This window comes from Anarrhichthys ocellatus, unplaced genomic scaffold (assembly GCF_004355925.1).
Source record: "Anarrhichthys ocellatus isolate YVR2014 unplaced genomic scaffold, GSC_Weel_1.0 scaffold17, whole genome shotgun sequence".
In the NCBI taxonomy this organism is placed as follows: Eukaryota; Metazoa; Chordata; class Actinopteri; order Perciformes; family Anarhichadidae; genus Anarrhichthys; species Anarrhichthys ocellatus.
In genome coordinates, this window is record NW_022280047.1 from 6,775,733 (window position 1) to 6,799,257 (window position 23,525).

At 45.7% G+C, this 23,525-nt stretch overlaps 1 protein-coding gene across 6 annotated transcripts in view; it reads left to right on the top strand.

The window, feature by feature from the left end:
• smtnb (smoothelin b) overlaps positions 1-23,525 on the top strand; it is a 44,056-nt gene that overhangs the window by 17,411 nt on the left and 3,120 nt on the right. For 2 of the 6 annotated variants that reach the window (XM_031856238.1, XM_031856239.1), the window contains exons 6-18: positions 3,518-3,614; positions 6,995-7,701; positions 8,896-8,944; positions 9,969-10,571; positions 12,794-12,867; positions 19,245-19,430; positions 19,688-19,982; positions 20,803-20,982; positions 21,227-21,289; positions 21,401-21,482; positions 21,575-21,751; positions 21,845-21,971; positions 22,103-22,254. In XM_031856238.1, the coding sequence (XP_031712098.1) occupies positions 3,518-3,614; positions 6,995-7,701; positions 8,896-8,944; positions 9,969-10,571; positions 12,794-12,867; positions 19,245-19,430; positions 19,688-19,982; positions 20,803-20,982; positions 21,227-21,289; positions 21,401-21,482; positions 21,575-21,751; positions 21,845-21,971; positions 22,103-22,254 (2,792 nt within the window). Of the gene's footprint in view, positions 1-72; positions 260-3,517; positions 3,615-6,994; positions 7,702-8,895; positions 8,945-9,968; positions 10,572-12,793; positions 12,868-19,244; positions 19,431-19,687; positions 19,983-20,802; positions 20,983-21,226; positions 21,290-21,400; positions 21,483-21,574; positions 21,752-21,844; positions 21,972-22,102; positions 22,255-23,525 lie in introns of those variants that run through there. The other 4 variants (XM_031856241.1, XM_031856242.1, XM_031856240.1 and 1 more) reach the window with 3 other exon arrangements.

Sequence of the window (23,525 nt, forward strand, 5' to 3'; positions counted from 1 at the left end):
GAGAGAGAGAGAGAGAGAGAGAGAGAGAGAGAGAGAGAGAGAGAGAGAGAGAGAGAGAGAGGCGGGCGGGTCAGTGAAGAGAAGGTAAATGTCATTCACATTTTTCCTTTCTGCTGTCACAGATCAAATTCTCCTCTCTGACTGGCTTTAGCTTTTTCTATGCTCTGAAAGGCCATTTAAACTTTTTACCTCATCGATCTGTGCTTGTTTCTGTCTGACTGAAGAATGGGACGTACCTGCCTCTCTGCTTACCTTTCAGGTTTGTGTACATAATGTTTTATTGCTGAATCGGAACGTTTTTGTTCACGTAAGTTGACAGTTTAACTCTTAGGATGTAGATGACACCTTAATGATGCATGACATGAAACTGGGTCATTGACACGTGCTAGAATTGTTAAATTAAGGCAGCAACATAACTTGATAGGAATTCAAGTTAAAGAGAAATCGTGAGTATTTAACAGTTTAGTAAATGAATCCTGTGAGATGTATCTGTGAGGCTATATGTTTGCAAGGTGTGTAGGTGTGTAGGGAGAGCTCAGGTAGGCTGTCGGGTAGGCGGGTGTTGCAGCTCCAGACAGAGTTTTGTTGGCTCTCTGATCGCATCATAAACATGTTGCAAGAGGAGACCTGAGGAAAGACTAGTTTTTAACTGTCTTGAAGTTTATAATGTTTGCATTAGAGAGGGTTTAGCAGACTTCGGAGATGAGTTGTGCTTCAGGGAAAAACGTACAGTCGATCCATTTTGAAAAGACCAGAAAATAAGCTTAGATTAGCATCTGATGATGTGCAGTAAGTAGAAATGGGAATATGGCTAAGGGCTGAGTTTTTTTTGTGGTTTCCCTCACTCCAGAGTGTGTGTGTGTGTGTGTGTGTGTGTGTGTGTGTGTGTGTGTGTGTGATATTGAGATGGTTGCTACTTCATTCCAGCTGCCGTATTTCAGTTGTTGGAGGTAAGCCTCAGACTGCAGTAATGGAAAGAGAGCCGCCAGGCTTCTCCTCTCGACCATGTGGAGGCCATGGGAAGACCCTCTGAAGGTCTGACCCTACCAGCGTTGTGATGGATTTAACTTCCATGGAAAGTTGGAGCATTGAACCCCAGCATGTTAACATGTAGCTGATCTTAGCGGTCGGAGTCGGCAGGTGACGGAGGGGTGTGCCTCAGCTCGGCCTCGTTGTTCTTATTTTGTGTGGAGTTGAGGGTTCAGAGGAATCCAGATGGCCGACGCCTCGCTGTGGTCACAATAGTGGACAGTTGTTTTTGTGTTTACGCGTTTGAGATTTTTGAAATTATAGTCCAAAGCGAGGCAGGCTCCTGAGGCCACATGGGATGAGCGGTTCGTGCGGGGGGACGGTGTTGGTTCCACTCTGTCAGGTCTTCACGGTCGGGGCCAGAGGGAAGCCGCTAATGACAGCATGGTGGCTGGCAGCAGGTTCGCAGCTCTGGTCTGCGTCTCCAGTTCCACTTTATCTTCCCCTTTTTCCCCCCCTCTGCCTCGCTGTCTGTGAGAAATGTGTTCCCTGTGGTTTAGTGGGAGCTGTGAAATGATGGCTGTCTGTCTGACTGCTGGTAGAAGCAGGAGAGGGAGAGGAGGGGCTGGTGAGGAAAGGCCTGTCCTCTCTAATTGTGTTTATGGCTCAAACTAAATTATCTCCCCCTGTGACTCTTTGATTGAGTGCCCTTTGTGTGGGACCTCTGGCATTATTACGCTGTAGTGCCTCCGAGTCTTTTGTGTTGTTGCTGAAGACTGTTCGTGTCCTCCAAACTCATCAGACACTTTAATGACTCATTAAATCAGCATTCCACTAAATTCTCAGTCTGTGAGCAACATTTAGCGGGTTTTTTTATGCCCCAGAACGTGTGCTGCCACTTTTTTCCTCCATATGGGAAAAAGTTGAAGCCATGGAAAAAATAACACGGGAGCACCTTCTATGTAGATGTACACTGCTGTGATGTCACATGTAGTATTTCAATTATCTCACTTTTCTGAAAGATTTCTTTCACAAACGATTTTACCAACAAAACTTCACTCATTTGACTCGTTTTTATTCACTCTTATCTAACTAGATTCAATGATATGGTGTCTTTGTTTTTAACCTGAACAGTGGCATTCCAGAGTCACCTTTCCTGTTTGTCCTGACGTCTCCTCAGCAGTGTCTCATTAAAGTTTCTCTTCAGTGATTGAGCCGCTCCGCCCTGTAATCTGCTCAAGGTGGGGAAGGTCACAGTCGACAGAGCAGAAAGCCTCGAGTCTTTTCTCATCTCTGCCTCTCGCTTGTGTTGGAATTTATTTTGTGTTCGGTTTTTCTCTGATCGCACACTGCATTGATTAAAAGCCTCTTTTTTTCTTTAAAACACACAAAGGTGTGACTTATAAGATCCAATCTGTAGCTGCTGGTGCCAACTGTGCCAGTCTCTTGTGCAGGATAACATAGTTTACACATGGACAACTGATTTTGGCGTGTGATTTCTTTGCTTGCTTGAGAGCTTGTGAATGTGTTTTCAGAAGCTTTTTTGAAGTAATTGTAGGCTGTAGATCTGGTATTATATTTTCAGTATGTAAGGTCACATCCTGTATGTCTTTTCAGGATCCACCCAAACCTTTTGTGGGACTATTCTTAAACCAGATGGCTCTCGTAAAACACCTTTAAGGAGTTGTTGTGCCGGTATATATAGTTAATCATTTCAAATGAGCTACAGAATGACGCATACCACCTGAAGTTCCACACACAAGAGGGTTTTTTTTCCCTTTTAAAGGAAATGTTTGCAAGTCCTCGGAGTGTTGTGGATTACAAATATGTTTGGGAGTGATTTAAAGCGCGTGTGTGTGTGTGTGATCACACGTGCTCGAAGGAGCCTTATTTGTGCAGCTGATTCTCCTGTGGAGTAGTTCAAGTTCAGGCACCAGAGGCCCAACAGTAGTGCCGGTATCTTCATCTTTTCCCCCTCCGTCCTCCCCTCCTACACCTCTCTTGTTTCCTCTCCATATGCCAAAATACTCCTGCTTCTCCTCCGAGATCTCCCCCTGCTGTGACGTTCCTCTATCGGTGCAGGTTAGGGCCAGAGTGCTGCGCAAAGAGCTATATTTTGTGCTGCAGTCAGATTACAGGTAATCTTGAAGGAGTGGGAGCTACCCGAGTCAAGTCGGGCTGTAAAGTAGAGCTATACGTTGGCTGGATATGTTGGCTCTTTCTGCACTGGGGGCGTCTCTCTCTCTCTCTCTCTCTCAGATGTATACAATGGAAAATAAAACAGATCTTTACTTTTCCAGCTGGCCAAACATGTTGCTCTTCGTGGCTGCAGCATTTGACCTCAACCTCCAACAAAAGACTGTTGTGATCACCAGCTGACCTCAAACAGATGATCGTAGGGATGATGTTTACATCAGGTTTTGATCAGAGGAGTGGGTTGGCCGTTTGTCCCCAATAAAAACCTGACGACATTAAAGAGCATGATGCATCTGGAGCTTTATTGAGATGCTCATAGCATGAGTGTGTCTTTGTTCTTGTTTTTTTACAGGAGACAGAGCGGGGGAGTCACAGTGAGCATATCAGATCTCAGATCCTGGAGTTACGCGGCCAGCAGACACAACAAAGCAGAGAGCTGCAGAGAAAAGGTGAGAAACACTCGCTCAGTAACAAACTGCTTGTGACAGACTGCATATCGTCTGCATGCTATGCACAGTTGGGTCCGGTTTAGCCGTGCCACACTTTAGGAATTGTTGAAACACTAAATCTTTTATATGCTGTAAACTTTTACCCAAAGCTCAAGTTTGAGTAAGAACTTATAACTGGAAGCCAACACTGGCCAACTCTGTTGCGTTTACGTGGCTGCATACATCCGTCTTGATGCAATTTCCTCTTCACTGCCTGTTAAAATAGTCAGCTGAAGGAGCCATTCTCCTGAGGTGGCGGTCAGGAGGTCATATTAGTTCAGGCTCCTTCATCTTACTTTATTAACCGTTTGGAGTCACTCACAGCCAGAGGCTTAATGACAATGGCTTCTTAAGTGTGAAGTCATTTCATTAACCACCTTTAATAAAGTAGTATGAATGCAAGCCTTCAGGAGAGGATGAATTGTGCTTTGTTCACTTGAATCCTTGAAACTTTGCAGGCACAGAGCTGACGATGAATAGCTTGTAAAACAATGAAAGTGCGTTACTGGCACGTCATAAATGTTGTTACAAACCCTAAACCTATAGCTTGCCCACTATAAATGCATCAGGACAAACTATAAATTGGACAATGCCCTTCATACAGAATACCACATTTGACATTGATCATCCTTTGCTGAAGATGAAAGTGTTTTTAAGGCCTGGCTGACCTAAACTTGGCCCTGAGGCTGACAGCTATAATAATGTCGTTCTATGTGGCCCGGTCTGCCCTGAACTTGGCTCCCCGTGTCCCTCTCATGGTCCTGGCGTTGGTGGTGGGTTTATGGGAAGCAACGGAGGGAAGCCCAACAGCCACACCTCTGCTAAATAAAGCTGATACCAGAACAGAACTATGGCTTAGTTGACTTGGCGGAGAAACTCCCCACTGTTCCAGATTTATCCCTACCTTACAATTTAAACCAGGGTGAAGCTAGGGTCAACAAAAAAGAGACCACCATAGAAAGTGGACACCGATCAACAAAGACACTGACGTTTATGGTTGGGAAAGGACGGTGTCGCCATAGTGGGACGGTGGTTCTTGAAGAGGCGGTTGTCTTTTCAGCAGAGGGAAAGTGGCGGAAAATAAAAGATTGACTTGGAAAATAATCGGTGGGTTCTTTTTGGTCTTTGAACACAGCACACATACCTCTACCTCTCAGACAAAAGAAAGCTTATATTCACATGCTTTTCCTCAATTACTGTGTGTCCAGTCGTACTGCATTCAAGTGCAGACTGTAACTTGTTTACAAGAAAAGGCTGTGATTAAGGAAAGGAAATGTTACCAGAGACGCTCAGTGGAATGTGTTGCGTGCCTCAAGTTTCCTTCGTTTAACTTCAAGTTTGACACTAACGCCAGTTTTACACACGAACGCTGTGAAGGACTGAATGTGTATTTCCATTATTACCAAGCCACTAGTAATGCATGTATATCAGGTCATTGAGTATACAGAGGTTCCCAGCATAGGGGTCAAGAGCCACCACGGTGGTCACGAGGTAAACCTGAGAGGATTGACGGAATGGAAAAAAGAAGACCACACTCACAATTTCTCAAGTATTTGCGTTTCTCATCGGAAAATCTGGAGGATTTTACTTTGAGACTCTAAAAAGTGATTCAAATGAAGCAATCTGATCCGGAAACATAACGTTGATTGAACTGCTCACAGCTCAGAGACGTATGCAGCCTGTAACAAAGGGTCAAGAGCAGGCATTGCTTCACTTAAAAGGTTCACAAGCCAAAAATAATTACTGGCATATGACCTAAAAATATGGTCAAACAGACTCTCCTTTTCCCAATGGCATTAAATGGTTTCGGCATTCGTTTTTTATTTAGTTTTTTTTACAGCTTGGAGTATATTTATTTTCTTTATATGTTAACATTGTGAAACGCTAATGAAACTGCTTGAACGAGACACTTGATTTTATGTAGTAACGGTATATTTACTATAGAAACCTCTTCTACATGTTACGCCGAGGCAGAGGTGCGATGATGTTCACCCCAGGTCATCAGCAGGTGAGTCGGAGTCAAATAGCCTGTGTTGACCCGCTCACAGCAATGACAAACACAAGCGTTCCTCAGGGCATTGCTTCAGTGCGAGGGAAGGATAAAGAAAAGCCGTAGATTGTCCTTTGTTTGTGCTCTATTTATTGACTGGCAGCAGAGTGCTCAAGCTGCTTTTGTAGCTATTTCAGAGGTAAAAGCAGGCCTCTCATTACCCAGCAGCAGCAGCAGCAGCAGCAGCAGCAGCAGCAGTGGGATTTTCCCGGAAATCACTACACAATGGTCATGACAGGCAAAAACATGGAACAATAACGTGAGTCTGGAGCAGTGCCTTTTGTCTTTTCACTTCAGTTGAACAGTAATTGCGTTTGGGTGCATCTTTAGATATAGACGCTGCTGTCTAGTGGACCACTCAGAGTGTCACATGTGAGAATGGCAGCCATTTATTGTCCTCATTGTGTATCATAATCACGTCTTCTATTCAGAGCGTATTACACAATCATCTTTTTTTGGGAGGTGTTACGCAATAAAGATTTAAATGAAGCTGTGAACGTCCGCCTCAATCCTGTCTTGTTGGTGAGTTGAAGGAGATTTCTGCGGCTGCCGGTCAGACTCTTTGATTTGGTTTGTAAATGACAGGCATGCATACTTGGTGAACCCCATTTGGTTGCAGAGTTGGTGCAAACACAGGTCATACTGAAGTGTTGTTAAACCTTGGTGTGTACATGGGATGTGGGATTCTCATACACTGTTGGTTTTCTCTGTTTTCCTTATCTGCGGTACGTACGTGACCTCAGATATTCCATCGTTAGTCTCTAACACCCCATGGCGCTTCAATCACAGAGGGAGGATGTGGGCAGCGCTGTGTTGTTTGGAGTGTGGTTTCCCGAGGAGAGAAGGGACGGTATAGGAGCTTCGACAGAGGGGAGGGGAAGTACTTGTCCTCGTCTCTATTTCACCCCCACTTCCTCCTCGACTCCTTGTACTTGCTTACCGCCTATGGTTAAACCACATGCTCTCTCTCTTTAGTTGTAACCCCTCCTTTTCCTTTACGCACATCCACCGACACAATCTCAAAAATCTTACTCGGGAACTGAGGCCAGTCTGGAGGAAATGCCTACATCCCCTCATGTCTCCACGTGCCTCCTCTGCGATCCCGAGTGATATTTTCTAGCCGGGCCCCTGTGCCCGCAGAAGTATTTCATTTCCATCACTTCAATCTCAAACTTCACCACCTACTGCTTCCTTTGCTTGCATACAGTAACACCCTCTTCGCTTTGGTTTACGACCGACGTGAGAGAAAGAATAGAAGTAATATGAGAATCTGTTTTTTTTTCTGTTGCAGACTCCAACTCAGGCATGGTGTTGGTTCTTGATCACCTGGTGAAGGACGATGGCCCCGGACCTCTGCTGATCCAGCCTCAGAGAGAGGCTGTGACCACAGAGCCCGACCTGGCCCTGTCTCATCTCCAAAGTTCCGACTCCTGGGCTTCAGACCACGATGTAACCTCTGTGCTTTCCAGGTCCAATCTGGATTCTGTGGCCTCAGAGAAGAGTCTGGACTCAGCCTACAGAGCTCGGCTGGACTCTGGAGCTTCAGACAGGAGCCAGAGTCCCTTGCAGCGTGGTCGCCTAGATTCTGGGGCATCAGAGCAAAGCATCGGCTCCCTGTCATACGTCAGACAGAGACTGGGCTCAGATGTCTCCGACTCCGGGGCTAGACCCCGTTTGGGCTCTGGGGCTTCAGACAGCGTTGGTCTTTTGCCACGGAAACGGACTGACTCAGGGACATCTGAACAGAGTGTGAGTATGTCCTCTGAGGAAAAGGGTCCAATGGAGGAGGTGGAGGAAGCCACAAGTGGTTCAACTTGCAGCACAGATTCGGAAACTGAGAGCGGAAGACAAGGTTCAGCCAGCCCCCATGCTCAGTCCGACCAGGACCGCATCATTGACCAGGAGCAGCCTGATGGGGCTGTTCTATCCAGGAGAGATCCTGCAAATGGCCTGCTCAACGGCAGCGCCAAGGGACAAAACGACTTCCAGAAGCAGAAGGTAGAGTGCACAGTCCTTGCGTCATGAATGGCTGTTGTCTTTGAGTCCTAAATGTACAGAAAGGTGACAAATTAAAGGAAAACTGAATTAAAGAGAGGAGAAACGTAGTAAATGCATCTCCACCACAGTTGTCAAAACACCACATGAGGGGGTACTGTACATTTTGTAAGAATGGTGTTCATCCCTTCTGTAGAGTTAAGGAGACGTGTCTATACTAAGGGGCCTTGTAACTGTTCTCGAAGGTAGACGCTTCATTTCACTTTTTTCTTTAATTTGTCCCCCATTTGTGTAGTTAGGGCCAGCAGCAACGACACCCAGTATGTATCCTAACTGCACCACTAGAGTGAGGTGTTGAGCCACATAGACACATACAGAACCGTCCAAGCTCTCCCTTTCTTTCTTTATATTTCATTATCCCTGACAAGCAACCCTGACACCCCATTCTTCAGTGACACCCAGGTCACATCGGCATCCATAAACACAGCACGCCGAGCTCTTTTTAGGTGCTGTTTAACTTTTGTTACTTGGCTACGCAAACAAACTGTGCACCTGAGTGTCTCTGCTTCACCTCAGCGGCGTGTCCTCCTCACCTGCTGTCAGAGAGGGATAGACAGCGTTACGGACCAGAGGTTCTGTCTCTCCTCAGCCCCTCACAGTACAGAGAGCACACAGACGCACACAGAGCTGCTGTTTCTGCACTGACTGTTGGCTGTTGAGCAACATTTCCCATGTTGGGGGGGCTCAGGTCACCATGACGCCATCGTGTCGCTCCTCTAGATGTGTTTACCCAAGGCTGGCCTTGGACTTCTTTTATTGTTCCCGACAAAAGACGCTGCCGCTCAGTCTCCTGAGAGTAATGTAAACACTCTGGGGCCCATCACGGCCCCGCTGCCAAAAAAAGAACAGAGGCCAACTGCTTCACTCCAAACACAAATGTTACATAATGAAAACACCACCGGTTGATTCTGTATTTAGGAGTGTGTGTGTGTGTGTGTGTGTGTGTGTGTGTGTGTGTGTGTGTGTGGTTTTCATCACAGCCATCTATAGACTCTAGTCCCTCATAAATGTGCATCGCTGCCCTGTTAAACATGGATTCAGTATGGCAGCTCTGTGGTTGTCAATACAGGCACAGTGCATTTTAACCCTTTATCTCCTCTACTTCCTCTCGCTTTTTTGTTTTTTTCCCCTTTATAGATGACAAACAGCGATCTGCCCCTCACTCATGGCAAAGCAAAGGATTTTGGTAAGAAACTAGTCCTCTTAGATCTCAGTCCAACTCGTCGTCCTGAACTGATTAATCAATAGAACATCAATCCACGTGTCAATTTTGATAATCTTTTGAGGCATTTATCAAGGAAACATCCAAACATTCATCCTTTCCAGCTTCTGGAATTTGAGGATTTGCTGCATCTCTCTCTTCTGAATCATTGTTAATTGAATATGTTTGGGGTCAGTACTGTTGATCGGAATAAGACATTTTTAATATTCTTGGCTCTCACCATTTAATTTTTGTAAATTTGAAAATGACTCCACTGATTTATTGATACTGGAAATGATAGGTTGCAATTCGTATATGCTGTTATCACTATAGGCCCAGATTAGTTTGGTTTAGTTTATGGATATTGCATTTAAAAGTGTGTAATAACATCTCACAAGATGGTTCATCGCTTGTCGGACAATGACAGCCATTAGTGTTACCGCATAGAGCCACTCACAGGAGAGTGCTGGTAAGAGGGCATGTTATAAGATACATATCTTTCTACCAGACGGTGCTCTTTGCTTTGTCCACTGTACTATAAACGGTGGTTTTCCTCCTCAACAGCACATCTTTCTTTCTTTTTTCTTTGTTAGGATGACCTCAGTTAATATCTTCTCCTCTAATCATTAATGTTTTTTCCATTGGAGAGTCTGTGCCAAATCATGGGCTTTGCTCACATTATCTGACAGTATTAAGGATCAGAGAATGAAAAAAAAAATCCATGAGTGGAAGAAACATGTCCCGAAAAGTCCAAAAAATAGAAACTGAAAGGCGGTGAAACGGAGGAGGTTAAGTCAAGCAAAATAAAGGGGCAGGAACAAAACCTTGAGAGAGCAGGAAAAGAGGAATGGGATTTATAGAGGGCTTTTGAGGTGGAGTAGGAGATGATGAGAGCAAGAGACTATAAGTGTGTTAAATTCACACTGAATAGTGGCCGGGCTCTAGGCTCTGTGTCGAATTGAATGTTTTTCTGTGATTTCAACTCCCCTCCTGCATTATGTCTTTACAGCATCTGAGAAGAAAGATGTTGTGGAACATTTCAACCGCACCAACTCTGTACGTGATCGCATGCGCAAGTTTGCTGAGCCCAGCCAGAGCCCAAATGTCCCGGCTTTGAAGAAGGCCGCTCTGAGGAACGGGACAACCTCCGGCAGCAGCGGCCAGACGAATCTCTCCAGAGCCACCGAGCTGTTTACACATACAGCAGCATCCCTCGGCACATCTGGAGACAGGCCAGCAAGGCCACGTGTGGACTCCACATCTCGCACCTCTGCCGCATCCCAGAGTCAGGACATACCTCAGCCAAGAGGTGTGGCCAACAAACCTCTGTCTTCAGCTAGCCAATGGCAGAGCTCCATGGGTGGGACGAGGCATCCAGCTGAAAAAGATGTGCATGCCTCCAGTAACTCAAAGGAAGACGAGACCCCAGGGAGAGCAGCTGGACACCAGGTCACCCAGGGAGAGGCAGACCCGGACATGAAGACCTTCCTCACAATCGAGATCAAGGATGGGCGCACCACCCCCTCCTCCACGCCCTCCTCTAGGAGCAACATCGTGCCCATCACCAACATGACCCCACGCATCACCACTAATTCTCTGGGACAGAGAGCAGGTAGGAGCACCAACCTGACAGCGCTCATACTCTAGCTCAGTCACTGCTAAAATAACTCTCTTAACGTGACTCAATATTGTTGTAAGTGTTAATTCAGGATTGGAATGACGTCGAAACACCACCTATGTTTGTTCTACCACTTAATGCACCGTGCTTTCTAGGCAAGAACTTGATTATATTGACCTTGTTAAAGCTTTCTATGGAGTCCGTAGAGCATACAGATTTACAGCTCACTGTGTTTCAGGCAGCGTGAATCTTAAGTTAGCGACTGATCGTCTTTCCTTGCTAATATCAACACTTGCATCACAGTGGAATCCCAGTCAGTGTGGGAGGCGACCGGCACCAACGAATCGGTCACAAGTGGGATGATGACAAGCAAAACCGTGTGGACGAGTGGGGATAGATGTTAGTGCTGAATATGAAACGCCGTGATTGTACTGAAGGGTATTTGTTAAAGAGCGGGCCAGTGTGGAGTGGGTGAGGTCAGTAGTCAACAGAAGCAAGTGCATTCAGACAAAGGAAACAATAATTGGCTTTCTCAGGCCAGACTGAATAGAAATACTGTTACAGTGCAGTTGAGTAAGCTTGCTCGCCTAAACAGTACAGTGTTCTCTTTGTTCCATGCCGTACATGTTGTCTGTCACCCCTTTATCTAAAATTACACTTTATTCCAGTACTTTCTTTTGATGAGAGATGAGAAAATAAAACTCCAAAGTCATCAGTTAACCAGCAGTTTTAAACACTACAAGATCCTCCGTTTGAATGAGGCTGGAGACCGTTATCTCCTTCTTTTGTTTGCTATCTCTCTACTGTCAACTTTCTAAGAAAAGTTGTTCCTGCATTTTAGGCCTTTTTATTCGTGAGTCAACAGTAGAACAGATGACAGGAAATGAGAGAAGAGAGATGGGGAATGGACATGCAACGTATGTCCCCGGGCTGAACGCAAACCAGGGATGTTTGCAGTTCTTGGTCAGCGCCTTAACCTCTAGGCAGCTACTCGGGCGTGGGAATAACTTCACCCTGTTTTCTAAGTAGTGGTGGCTGATGGAAGAAGAAAATATCTAAATATGACTGTGCAGCAGATCAAAACATGGTCGCTCACCTGAAATAGATAAGAAGAAAGTAAGGCATAAAGTTATCATTAACCGAGCTAACTCTGCTTTTTCTAAATTAGTGAATCTCCATGTCACGTCATGCTGACAAATCTACTTGTAACTTTTATGTAGTAAAATATGTAGCATTTTGTAGGATGTTACAGAACTACAGCAAGTGTTCAACAAGGCATATTTAGATGGATGAGTTTCTGTATTGTCAAATATAGGTAATAAGCATATTAAGCAGCTGGACTGTCTCATTAAAACACATTGTTCCTGTACATGTACTTAGCACTCAGTACATACTCGCGGTGTAAACAGTAACAGCAGGGTTTCATGAATTGCATGAAACAAAAACGTGAATAGCTTGAATCTCTCTTTCAGAAGCAGAGCTGCTACAGCCACTATTACTGTCTGTCCAAACAAGACGTCTTAAGTTTCAGCTCTTTGTAGCAACCGGGACCTCCAACCCAAACAGTTTATTTAAGACTCAAGCTGGACCTCTGCGATTACACCTCTTACAACCAACACCCCCGACACATTCTGGCAGCCCCACTGGGCTCCTTCGCGAGGGTCACAAAGTTTTCTTTTTCAGCTCAATTTGCTGTAATGGTTTTGGGCTCCTTTTTTGGGAACCTGCCTGTCTTCCACTCACCAAAGGCAGGCTGTGATCGTGTCTCCGGTTTCTCTCAAAAGTATCCACCTTCTTAAAGTCTTAAATGTACACTGTGCTGCGCTGGTGTGCATCAATCCTGTATTTTATGATATAGCGTGTGTGTGTGGGGGGTTTGACAACGGATCACATACATGTGCGTACTCTTGCAGGCAAAATGGAGAGGGTTGTTTATATTAAAGGTGGCGTCAACTACATTTTCTGGCATGTCTCTCATTAGACATGAGACAGTACTGTTTATGACACTTTGGCAGCTTATGTAACTGATTATTGGCTACCACCAACACAGTGGAGGACCATGCACACATCTCAACTGTACACATGCATATGGGCGCCAAGACCTTTCTCTGCCTTTGTTGCTACTCAACCTGTAGCTGTCGGCTATATGTACCTGAGTTTAGATGTTTTGTGCTTAAAATCCATGTAAATTTGTGTCTTCACCGTGTCTGTTCCAGACTTGACCCTTGGCCTCAGAGCTACTCCATTCAAGATTTCCTCATCCAGCCTCTTCTCCGGATCCTCCATCAAGGTACAGTCCGCCTTTGCAATTTATTTTCTGGGAAAGGATCACAACATTGAGGCTCCGCAGAATGTGGAGACAGAACCTGTCAAACATACTTCAAAGCCACATTCCCGGTTCCTTTCCAATTAAAGATTAACGCTTTGTTTTCATCTACTATTTCATTCCCAGCTGACTCAATTGAATTCCACTGTGTTTTTGCTTCGTCCGGGTCACAGCAATCACCCATTAAGGCCTTAAAAGCAAGTGAGCCGGGACAATGAAAGACAGACAGAGTGTGAGAAAAGGAGGGAGGAGAGGGAAGAACCGTGTTTATCAAACACGGAGTGGGTAGCCAGTCACATCTGTCCTTGTAGGGTATGTGAAGGAGAGAGAGGGAGAGGGAGGTGCTCCGGGGCATTCCTTGTTTTTCTCTCGGCAGGCCGTGCCCACTGAGATTTATCTGGGAAATGTTTCCTAAATCACACCTGTCTGTCTTCATGCACAATGATTGCTGTCCAGTTATGGGATCAAGGAGCTGGTTAATTAGGGTTGGGAGGAGGCTCCACAAGGCTTCGGGGTGAATTTAAGGTGTTAGAATGAGACCGTCTCCATCAGTTAGACCCTTGTTGAGACCCTGAAACTTGGGGTCAGGCACAAACTAAGATACCGCAGCACAGGAACAGGACAAAGATTCTGCAGGAGATGAGGTTCAAACTTGTCTGAGCTGAGTGCTGTTACAACTTTACCATAACGGCATGCAGGTAACTACTTTGCGTGCTAACATGTGTATGGTATTACTAAACATGATGGGTTTTAAATTATGCTAAAAGAAATATATGCAGTTGAAGAATTTGCATTGCAAAATCTTCCTTTTTTCCGGTTTATGGACCTCCCAGGAGCTTTCATTGTTTTCAACAGCAACCCACGAGCACAGTATGGATTGTAGACTATCACCAATCATTAGTTTAGTCTTTTATTGTTCCTTTCCTGCTGACTACATGCTAGCACCATTAAGCAGCGATTTACATATATGGCTATTCAAACAACATCATCATGATGAACCACGAGGATATGACAATAAGTAAGTTTTCGCTCTTGTCGTCACTCAGCTGATTTTTCACCTGCTTTGGCCGGATCTGCTCTCCCATACAGACACTGAGCTGAGCGACTTGGCTAATGAGATTGTAAAAACATCAGCCGACACTGTTGGTTAGCGTCAACCAGGGGGAACGCGGCTTGGTTACCTCAGACTGATCCGGAGACCACCTGTTCTCTGACTTTCCCTGGTTTAGTTGAAGTTGAAGGTGGTGCGAGGGGTCAGGGGAGAATTCATATTGAAGTACCCTTTTTCAAATGAGTGTAAATGGTCATTAGAAGAAGAAGAGTGTGCAGACATCAGTTTTATAAGTTCTTCCTGTTTAGTGTTGCTGATTGTTGTTTATTGACCACAGTGGTTCCTGTCTGGGACTCTGATCTGTTTGGGTGGTCTGGGCTTCTCCTCTGTGGTCTAACTTCAGCACTCTCAACATCTCCTGTTCCTTTAGTGGTATTTTCTTTTTTTATACATCCAATTAAACATGTAGTTCTTACAGCGAATTATCTATAAATTTCAATCCATTTGAGAGTTAACAGAGAGAAACATTTTAGGTAAAATAAGCAATGGAAATACAAATGTCAGCAAAAGAGACAGAGCTGCTCCTTGTTATTTATTACGAAAGCATAAAGTTAATGGAGAAGTCAAGATGCTCGTAGTGTTGCAGTGAAGTGATGAGAGTCCATTACAGACAGGTGGAGGCCTGCAGCTGATTAATGATGTTTCCTGCTCCGAGTTAACGCAGCTGTTGCCGCTCATCTCGGCTGTCCGTCCGTTCCGACCACGGTGCTCGGCCTTGAAAACAAATGTAAATAATGCCTTAGCTTTATTCCCAGGGTGATGACAGGCCAGTCTCACCGGTCAGGTGCTGCTGCGGGAACATGGACACACAGGTCCACAGTCAATGAAAGATTGTCTCACTGTTAGACAGAGGGAGAAGGACCCCGTTGTTAACATACTGCTGATCCGTGACACATGCTGGTTACACAACCAGCTCACATGTGTCACAGATTTAAGCCGGCTCTGCAGACCTCGGTGAAAACTGGGGAGAAAAAGATGTGAGGGAATTACATGTCTGGATGAAGTTCTATTGCCCGCTTCGATTTAAATTTGTTTCCCTCATTGCCGTGTTGGTTCTGATTGAAATCTCTGCATTGCTTTGTTTTTGAGCTCTGTTGGAAGCAAACAAAGGGTTCACAATAGCTAGAGATGCAGTCACATCCTACTGCAAACACAGACCTATATATATGCAGAACATTGTAGTCTCTACTCCACTTTGCTTTGGGTAGGTGCTTTGATGCATGGTAAGACCAGAGCCATGTCCTTCTTGGGTTTTGACCCATTTTCCCTGCTGCCAGTCACATTTCTCGCCACTCTCCCTCGAGGCCAGATTATTCCTGGGAACTGTTTTGTTTACCTGTAAATCCCAGGAGAGACCGCTGTTGCCATTTGACTCATTGTTCTCGTTTGCACTTTTTAAAATCAGTTAAATGCTTGTGATGTAATGGCACGTCCTCAAAAATTACAGGTTTATTACATGTTGCATCAGACTTCCTGCAACGATACAGTATGTACAGTACCAATGGATTTCTCTGCATGGTCTGCAGTATGCCTATAAATCGTCTGTAGGCATTTAAAAGATGTGCTTTAGCATCTTACACTATGAACAACGTACACACACAGACTTCTTTCAGCGCTCTTGGAAAGCTCTTAATTTATCACAAAAGCACTTGAAGCTTCCACGTGAGCAGCAGCTGGGCCCCTGCTGCTTTGTCAGTAAGACTAACTCGGAATCTTGTAAGCGCTATAATGTCCTTCCCAACATCCTTGCCCAGAGGCGTGGAGAACTGGCCCCCAGCTCACTCTCACTGGTCAGCCAGTCTGCTGTGTCATGACTCTAAACTAGACTTTGTCCTTCATGGACTGATCTTCCCCCTGGAGGTCTGCCTTAGATCAAAGTCATGCAACACAATTTACCTGACTTGTCACAACGCATTTTGCGCGTTGCCTATTTTCCGAATGCAATTTTATGAGGAGTGAACCACTAACGTGTAACTCCACTCAGCCCAGGCCTAGAACCTCACCTCGCCTGTCAATCGAGGTGTGAAGGACAACGGCTCTAAATAACAGCAAAGTTGAAAGAGGGAGGGGTGAGTTTTCTGAATTGTTGCCACTACCATTCCCCCTCTAGCCTCCACCAGTGCCCCAGGACTCACTGGCTCAGTGGAATAACGGCAGGGCAGGAGATAAATAGACATGTCCATGGCACCTGAAATTAAGAGGTGGGGCTTCTGCTGCCTGGGAAACGGGATTCCTTTCATGCTCATTCGCTGTCAGGGTGTTGGCCGGTAAAGAGGGGAGATTTGCTCGGCCTATAAAGAAAGTGCATTGTTTTGAAAGGTCTGTAGACAGACGGATAGATCGGACACTTTCTACCCTCACATCTGTGGCCACAACCTTTTGAAGTCTCTGATTTTACACCCCAACATACGTTTTTGGGACACAAGAAGATTCAAACTAACACACTGTGACACTGTGCAGCTGGTCTGGCCATGCCTGGAGTGAACCTGGACTTCCTCCCAGCCTCACAGGCTCCGGAGGCTTTGGGCAGTCCAGATAGCGTTTGTGCCGAGTCTGGCCTGGAGGAGGTGATAGGGGATCTGCTTGCTCAGGAGGATGCAGAAGATGAAGAGGGGCAGTTTTGCAAGAGGAAATTTGAATTAACATTACAGTGTGCTGTGGGGGAGGTCCATTGCGACCTGCAGGCCTTTGGGAAGCGAGTGGATGCCCGTCTGGAGGAGGCCGGAGCTCAGGTGGCTCCTCTGGCGGAGGCTGTTGCCAGGCTGCAGGAGGAGAACCTGAGGCTGAGGATTCAGCAAGAAAGGCTGATGAGGCAAGTGGAGGCCCTGTGCCAGGTAATGGGGCTACCTGATGCCTTGCTGCATGTACTGCCTGGCAATGAAAGCTCACCTACAACTCCATGCGAAAACAAAACACCATCCAGTGATTTTCCAACATCATGCGGTGATCCTCCAGCCAGTACTTCATCCTCCAGTCCCCAAGATTCTCCATCCAGTGCACCCCAGGAATCTCCAGCTAATACTCTTCTGGATACTCCACCGAGCGTGCCACAGGAACCTCTGTCATGCCCCCCGGACTCAGACTCTGCATCTACTGAGACAAGCACACCTCAGAATTCGGAGCCTTCACCTGTCCCCCACCCCCCGACCTTTGCAACCCGCCGCTCCCTCTCTGCCCCCTCTGTGATGGCAAACATTTCTTGCGACAACAGCACGGTACTGCTCTCTGTAAATGGTTCTGATCATGCCCCCTTTTTTAATTCAGATAAGCTGCGTGAAGAATGAGAATGTCTTTTGTTCCAATGTTGACGGTACATGTGGATCAGCAGGCCACGAGTACTTTTAGGTGCCATGCCTGCTCACGTACTTGTTGACCTGCTGTTCCATCTCTCTTAGCTCTCCATTGGTTTTAATCGTAAGTTAGGTCCTCACTTCCTTTTGCAAAAAATCATGACCATCTCAGCTGTCAGTCAGTTGTGACAGATTGTTTATGTGGACTTCACTGTCATGGAGTTATTCCAATCCTCCAACATCATTTGTCTCTGATCCTGGCTAGCACTCATGAGTGTTTGTATGCAAGCACTTTGTGATGGAGGAAACAAATGACCACGTTTCAACAGTAACAGTGGATCTGCCCTGTAGTTTGCCTGGATAACCCTAATTTTTAGCCTTGCCTAACGTACTCCCATAAAAATCCCTTAACAATCCCTGTGTGTGTTTGCGGCATTATCTTCTGTTATACAACCGACCAGTGTTCATATTCCTGTCTAATCCTGCAAAGACAGATGGACCTGCCGGTCAACCAGTGAAGATGATGGACTCCTAAATGTTACTCGGGATGATTGGGACAGTGAGGGGTGAACTTATCTGTTTTTCTTGTGCATTTGTGCGATATCCACTAGTTCAGCTTTTCATAATTCAGCTGGCTAAGACTGTATTGCAGGTCTTAGTGATGAATCAAAAAGTCATTTTTTTACAGAAAGATTGTAGCCGTTCTCCCATTAGAGAAACCAAAAGAAAAAGAGCATTTGTATGCTACAGTGATCAGATGTTGAAAAGTATCCTGTAACTGAATTAAACTAGCACAAAGGTTATCGGGGATTTTCTCACCCCACTCACATTCCCTCATTGCCTGAATCAGAGCCCTTGTTTGGGATGTGTTTGTGTCCCAAAACATTCCTCGTCGGTCAAGTGCCTCTCAGTCCAGTCTGTCCCATGTCCAGAAAAGTCTTCTAAACCAGTGTCCACCGGTGGTCACACAGCGCTGTGGCTGCACTGGGCCTTGTCCCTCCCTGGTGAGAGCTGGTCCTGCTGGGGCCCGCAGGGAGGAGGGCCGGGCGGCCGTGGATAGGGACGGGGCCAGCTGTCTGAGCTATATCTGGACCTGGACTCGGTTACAACAAAAGCACTGAAGCCACAGCTAAAGCTCATAGTTTACCACAGGCATTCAGCACCACATGGGAGTAAAATAGTTTTTCTTCTGTAAGATTTATGGCCACTTCATATATTCTGGTAGATACTCAGGTTGTTGACGTAAACCTATCACGTCATGATTGTTCTCTTGGTGCTCTATTTCCTCTCCAGCATGCTCCCTCACTCCTTCTGTGGTGTACATACCATTTCTTCAGAGTTTATATCTGCTAATGCATTGTTCAAATCCTCGAGCCATAATGGTGTACTGTACCTATCGCATAAACTCTTGCTTCACAGCAGTTCAGTATCATTTGGACACTCGGTGTGTCAGTCACACTCCATGAACCACGTTAACAGTAACTTGGCAGGGTTGCGCTCGCTCTCATGTGCTTACTGTCGCCCTCACTGGTATGGCTGGAAGGCGGAGGGGATGGAAGAAATGATGAGATGTGGTGAGCTGGCAGTCTTGTTACTAAAAGAGATTATCAGAGGGAGCCTTCTTTACACTCTCAGGCCTATTATGGCTGCAGTGTGTTTAACCAAAATCCTCTTGGGCTTATTACGTCCTGAATGATAGCTAGCTTCAGTTTAATGTTTTTTTTAAAAACATAAAGTGTACAACATCAAACCCTGACCTCCAGGTTAGGGGATTTTTCCTGCAGGAGCTCTCAGATGGCAAAACACATATCCAGCGATGTGTTTTTCTTCTTTTTTTAAATGAATATAGACAACAAATCCAATGAATTTAAACGTTCATCATGTTGCATGTCTGTATGTATGTGCTGTTGCTCACCTGTGTATGTTTGCGTCATGTGCAGGTGGAGACGGAGCCCGTCGTGGCCTCTGAGCCGGTGTTTTCAGCCGGACCGTCCGCGCAGGTGGCGTGTCACATCCCGATTATCTCCAACGGCTCCAGCACTCAGGCCAAACCCGACGAGCGCGCCGGAAAACTGACTGCAGAACAGCTGGCTGCTATCGAGGACGAAGAGCTCCTTGACAAAATGGTACTTAACACCCAAGTTATAATTCTGGATGATTTAGAGTTGAAAGCACCACTTTGTAACGAATACAGCGGCGAACGTTTGTGTATAAATCACGCTAGCTATGTGAGGGTAAATTTGGAAAAGTTACAGCCCGGTGTGTATGCAGGATGCTATGTTTGAACTGCATGCATAAATAGAGCCATGCCACTTTGGCTTTTTGTGAGGAATGACTTCATTGTTTCCGTTTGTGTTTTTTTTTGGTTTTTTTTCTTCCACAGCTCGATGAGTCAAAAGACTTTGAGGAGAGGAAGATGATCCGTGCAGCCATGAGAGACCTTCGTAAGAGAAAGAGAGGTAACAGAACAAAGCAACACAATCTCTTCTCTGTTACTTCAACCACATCAACCTTTTTGCTCCAATTATTTTGTCGTGACCGTTGCTTTCTTTCAAATCACCAAAGGTTGACACACTGCCTCATTATACACAAGCCTGGTGATTTCTTTTATTTACCTACAATTTCTGTATCTATTCTGCACTCAGAGGCGATGCTGGGATGTACTCAAGAGGAACTAGGTAGGGCAGGTTGGTGTGCAGTGTGCAGTGACAATTGATCTTGCCTGCTTTTGTCTCTTTGCGTGCACCACCCTGTCGTCGTCAGACAAACAGTTGATCTCTCGGACGGCTGTGGTGGATGATGATGGTCGAAGATGTCGACAGTTTTGTTAACGTGCATGAATCCTGGTTTCACGCTCACCTCGGTGTGCTGCAATGTTGTTACTGAAACGTCTACCACATTTAGAGCATTCTCTGTTTTGCACTGAGCACTCACCAAATGGTTTTCACCGCTCGTTTTGTTACATTGAGCTGACAGTTAACCATTTCTTAATCAGTGGCATTGAGCATACAAAAGGCACAAAAAAAGATCTAAATACTTAAAACTAGATGGAGAGTTTAAGAATAAATGTATAATACACTGCATAGTATGTTTAAAAACAATCTCAGGTAAAAGCTGGAGGAAGCACTGCAGGTGGTAAGGTACCAATATTCTGGACATTGCTGAACGTGGCACAGCCGGCCAAAGGGGACGATCGGATTGTGTTTGCTCTCTTTGTGCTGTGATGTTTGTGCAGTACATATTCCCTGACAGCTTTGGCTTGGCTATCACCTCCCACCTGTGGGTGTTTGTGTGTTCAGAGGAATTTGACGGTACTGTGGAAAGATCACCGCAAATTTGGAAGCCCTGTTTTTAATCCATCTTGGTGGCAGTCAGATGAGGTGCTGTCAGTTTGTTTCGGACCTTTTGTCCTCCTCCTCCTCCTCTTTTTTCCACTGACATCATCTCTCCACCTCTCCGTCCCCTCTCTCCTCTCTCCTGTCCTCTCCGCCAACCCAGACCAGAGAGAAAAGGAGCGCGAGACCCGTCTGCAGGAGCTCCGGCAGCAGAGAGAAGAGCGAGCGCAGAAAGGCCGCGCTGGGGTCGGAGCAGGAGAGGTGGTGATGCGGAAGGTGGAGAAGTCGGCGGATGGCTCCAGCCTCAGCCAAGTCACCAAGACAGACCGCTTCGCTTCATCAGGTAGTTTTGTCTTTTCTTATCTTTTCCTGTGCATTTCTGAACCTTCTTTGAACCTTACTTGAACCTGTTTTTAACCACTCAAGTCAACAAAGAAGTGATTCTTATTTTCCATTGCAAGGCAAAAAAGGCATCTAGGGAAGTAAACAATAAAAGCATATGAAAAACAAGGTGTAAGTAAACTGACTGTCATGAAACGGATATGTCCAATATGTTTGTAATTCAAAGTGTGTGTTTGTGGATTTAGATGATGGGAGCAAATCAACACGCAGCACTGTCGTTGAGGCCAGTTATGTGCAGAAAACAGACAGTGAGTCATTCCTTTATTTTGCTCTCTGGATCTCTTACAATGCTGTGTACTTACTACAGTCATATCACCAATGTCATTCGTACGTCTGTGTGTTTGTTTTTTTAATCTCAGGAGGGACAGTCCAGTCAAAATCGTACAGCTACAGCTCTTCCACATCATCATCCTCCTCCAACACAAGCAAAAAAGTGGGCAGGTAGGTCACGAAACCCGAGTGCCGTAAACACGCTGCTTTTAAAATCCCTGCACGTTCACAGATTAACTTCGCTGTACGTGTCCCCGCCTCAGTGTGTTTGATCGCGAGGATGACACATCGTCTCGCGGCGGCAGCGGCGGGTTGGCCGCAGTGGAGCGAAGGCAGGCGGAGAAGCGAAAGGAGCTGATGAGGGCTCAGACTCTGCCGAAGACCTCTGCCATGCAGGCCCGCAAAGCCATGATAGAGAAGCTGGAGAAGGAGGGAGGCGGGTAAGGATAAACGGAGAGGTGTTACTACCAAAGAAAGAAAAAGGAGCAGGTCAAAGCATGTAAATATCAACACAAACATGACTTTTCTTTTAGCCCTGGAAATCAGGCGGTCGCCAAGGTAAACAAGGTCCAGCGTTCCACCAGCTTTGGTGTACCCAACGCAAACTCCATCAAGCAGATGCTGCTCGACTGGTGCCGTGCCAAGACCCGCTCGTACGAGGTGATCTTTAGTGTCTAAACCTAATGATTAAAACGAGATGGGCTGAGATGATATTTTCCTACTTTGGGAATGTTTCCATCACGTGTATATATCAATGCCTCCATGTCTATTCTGTTTGTCTTCTACCTCAGCATGTGGATATTCAGAATTTCTCATCCAGCTGGAGTAACGGCATGGCATTTTGTGCCCTGGTGCACAATTTTTTCCCCGAATCCTTCGACTACGACTCCATGAGCCCCAGCAACCGCAGGCAAAACTTTGAGGTGGCCTTCAGCACTGCAGAGTGAGTACACACAGAAAACCCTGTTTGTCCCAGTAACAATGCCACTAACCACTTCAGTGCTGTTATTGTTGGTACATTTTGACTGCAAGTGAGAGTGTCAACCGACTTTGTTGGAGCAACCACATCAGCTGCAGTGAACCTTCATTTTTGTTAAGCTTGTTGGAGAAAATGCAAAGAATATTAGGAGAAACCAGCAGAAGAAGCTACTTCGGGCTTACCTTTGCTCTTCAGCTTAGAGATATAGACCTAAAATCAAACAATCAAAGCAACTTTTTCCAAACCAACACACATCCCTTTCTTTGCATCATACAGATTTTTCACATCCTTCTCTCGTTTCTCTGTAAAAAAAATCCACCTGTAGTTTTCATTCAGTATTGCTCTTTGCCAACATTAGCTTGAGCCTGGAGCCTGGACCGAAAACACGTGGAAGCTCCTCGACTGATGTCCCAGTGCTAACATTCCCTGTCTCTCCCAGGTGTATCGAACCACCTCAAGGCTTCTATTTTAATTACTCCACCTCTAAACCTCCACTCTCCATCTGTCCTCTACTATGAGTAACTGCTGTGACACCCTCCATCTGCTCTAAACCAGAGACCCATGAGCAAACCCTCCCCAAACAGACACCAGGTTAAGAAAAAAAACAAACGGACGAGCTCTCCCCTTTTTACTCCTAATCTCTCTCCTCTCCCTCTCTCTTTCTCATCCCCATCACACCACTCTCACTTGTGATGCCCCCCCACCCACATGTATATGTGTGTGTGTGTGCTCACATGCTGCCAGTAGGATCGTGTCCATGCTGATGTTGATATTATTCATGCCTCCAACACTGGACTGTCACCCAACCACAGCCCCCGTCTTTTCACCTTTGTGTTGCACTATCTCTCACTTCCCCGGGCACTTCCAGCAGTTTGCTGTTATCTGGAATCCCAACACACACACTGTCACACACACTTTATCCTGTGCACCGGTATGTTTTTAGATTCACCATATGGTTGTGTCTTTTCTGTTTCTGTTGTTGTTGTTTTTTGCAGAATCCTTGTTGTTTTTTTCATCGTGTCTTATGTTTCTGACAGAACTCAGTCGTATTGAAATGGTCAAAGGTTGCACCGAAAAAAACAACAACAAACAAAAAGGCTAAATGAGCATCACCTAACGCTCATTTGACGTTTTGTTTTGTCTTATGTATGTGTGTGTGTGTGTGTTTGCCACATACTGTACGTGTCATGATGTTCATGAAGCATGTCAACTCATGGATATATTTGTGTACACAG